At 44.7% G+C, this 2,500-nt stretch overlaps 1 protein-coding gene across 7 annotated transcripts in view; it reads left to right on the top strand.

Annotated features, from left to right (window-relative positions):
- The window catches only part of LOC113800261 (uncharacterized), a 170,899-nt gene that overhangs the window by 108,493 nt on the left and 59,906 nt on the right, over nt 1–2,500 (top strand). For all 7 annotated transcript variants that reach the window (XM_070113992.1, XM_070113993.1, XM_070113991.1 and 4 more), the window contains exon 3: nt 127–298. In XM_070113992.1, coding sequence (XP_069970093.1) covers nt 127–298 — 172 coding nt within the window. The remainder of the gene's footprint in view (nt 1–126; nt 299–2,500) is intronic.

Below are 2,500 nucleotides of genomic sequence, written 5' to 3'. Positions count from 1 at the left end.
GTCTTTCTACCCGTCTCTCTGACAGATAGACTATCTGTCTACCTGCCTGTCTGCCTCTCACTCCGAACCCAAAACCCACAACGTCCCATTAATCCTAATTCTCTCTCTCTCTCTCTCTGTCCACAGTCTTGGGGGAGGATTACTGCTCAGGCTACATCGACACCTTCGGCAAGTGGAGCAATGGGTTCCCTTGCCCGAGCCTGGAGACGGAGGAACCTGTGTACTGCTGCGGAACGAATAACTTCAAGTACTGCTGCACCAAGAGGGACATGCAGAACATCACCAGGGATATTCCACAGTAAGTGAGGGGTGAGGGGAGGGTGAGGGGTGAGGGGAGGATGAGGAGTGAGGGGAGAGTGAGGGGTATGGTGAGAGTGAGGGTAGAGGGGAGGGTGAGGGGAGAGTGAGGTGTGAGGGGTGAGTGAGGTGTGAGGGGTGAGTGAGGAGTGAGGGGTGAGGGGAGAGTGAGGGATGAGGGGAGAGTGAGGGTGAGGGGAGAGTGAGGGTGAGGGGAGAGTGAGGGTGAGGGGAGAGTGAGGGTGAGGGGAGAGTGAGGGTGAGGGGAGAGTAAGGGTGAGGGGAGAGTGAGGGTGAGGGGAGAGTGAGAGGTGAGGGGAGAGTGAGGGGTGAGGGGAGAGTGAGGGATGAGGGGAGAGTGAGGGGTGAGGGGTGACGGGAGAGTGAAGGGAAGGGTTGGAAGGATAAGAAGGGTTATAATGATAGTAATACTTAAGTCTGATTCCGTTTGTTACAGTGGTTATTCTTGGTGTGACAGGCCGTCTGTTTATAATGCTTCTAAATCAACATTTGGATGCAAAGAATGGCTACCATCCGCTGGCTACGTGGGATCTGAGCGCAGGTCAGCAAGCTTGCTAGACGAGATGATTGAGGGAGGGAGAAAGGCACGGGGGAAGGGCAGGGAGAAAGGCAAGGGGAAGGGCAGGGAGAAGGGCAAGGGGGAAGGGCAGGGAAAAAGGCAAGGGGGAAGGGCAGGAAGAAAGGCAAAAGGGAAGGTCAGGGAGAAGGGGGAAGGGAAGAGAGAGTAGGCAAGGGAGAGAAGGAAGCGCAAACAGAGGTGGAAGGAGAGGGTGAGGGTAAAGGAGGAGAAGAGGGAAACCCGCAACGCCATCTCCCGACCGTCGACGATCACCGCGCGAGGAAGCCCGTGCAAGCCGCTGCGACGCCGAGCAACATGGCTTGCTTCGAGGGCGTGGCCACACAAGAGGCTCTTCGCGGTCCGGCCGTTGCATTCCGTTGCATGGCTGGCGTGTTTAGCGAAATGGAATTGGGATGGGAGTGCTGATGGCAGGAATTAATGACAGAAATGATAAGATTGATTGTCAAGATAAGGGGGAGCGATATTAACAGCGCAGTTATGAATTGCTGTATTTATCCTTCTGTCATTGCTAATTTAGATGATAATGAAAGAGATAATGATCAAGATGATGGCAGTGATAGTGATAAAGATAATGGAAAGGATAATGATAAGAGATAATGGCAATTATGATGGCAAGATCATAATGACAATAATAACAATAAGATAGTAAACATAGTAATATAAAAAACTTACTGATGATGATGATGTCATTATAATCCAATAAGAATGACTGAAATATTGACAAAGAAATAATGATAATAATGGCAATGAAATATCGATGATGGTAACGATAAAATAGTGACAGTAATGATGAGGATAAAGAGACTAATGAAAAATAATAATCAAAATCAGGACGAGATTGATACGATAAAAATAATGATAATGACATAAAAGCTAGCGATGATATGAAGAGAAGGAAAATAATAATATAAGAAATAGCAGTATTCGTGATAACAATAAATACCAACATATTCGGAAAAAATTGGCGTATTTGATGCCAATGATAAAGGAAAAGGGTATCAGATTAGATGAAGAAAATACTGATATAAGTAACATGAATGATAAGATAATACAGAAATAATGATGATGAATAATGTATGAAAAGACGGCTTACAGACACGTGCAAATGATAAAGATATAGAAAGAAAAACGAATTAATTTCCTCAAAAGAAAAGGAAAGGCCGAAACATCAAAAGTAAACACATCGACAACAAAACAATTAAACAAACAAAAAACAAGATAACTACAAGAAAAAAAACACCCAAAACTACAAACAAGAAGAAGAACAACAACAAAAACAAATACAAAGACTACGAAAAACAACAAGACAAAAAATACAGACTACAAAAAACAACAACCAAAGCAACAAAAAACAACAGCAAGAAGACCAACAAAACAACAACACCAAAACAACAAAAAACAACTTAACGCCAACAACAACGTGTTCAGCAGACGAGACAACAAGTTTGAGCAATTAGTGAAGTGAAATGCTAGCGTTGAAATTTGAGAGATGTGCAATAATTCTGGCTTGAGTTTGTTGCTCTCCGCTGCGCTGTTTTAAGATCAGGTGTTGCGCTGAAGGACAAGCAACAGGTCGCTTCCAAATATATGAAGGAGGGAAGG

Source organism: Penaeus vannamei, chromosome 35 (genome assembly GCF_042767895.1).
Source record: "Penaeus vannamei isolate JL-2024 chromosome 35, ASM4276789v1, whole genome shotgun sequence".
In the NCBI taxonomy this organism is placed as follows: Eukaryota; Metazoa; Arthropoda; class Malacostraca; order Decapoda; family Penaeidae; genus Penaeus; species Penaeus vannamei.
The sequence above is the reverse complement of the archived record's forward strand: the minus strand, read 5'-3'. Positions and strand labels throughout refer to the sequence as shown.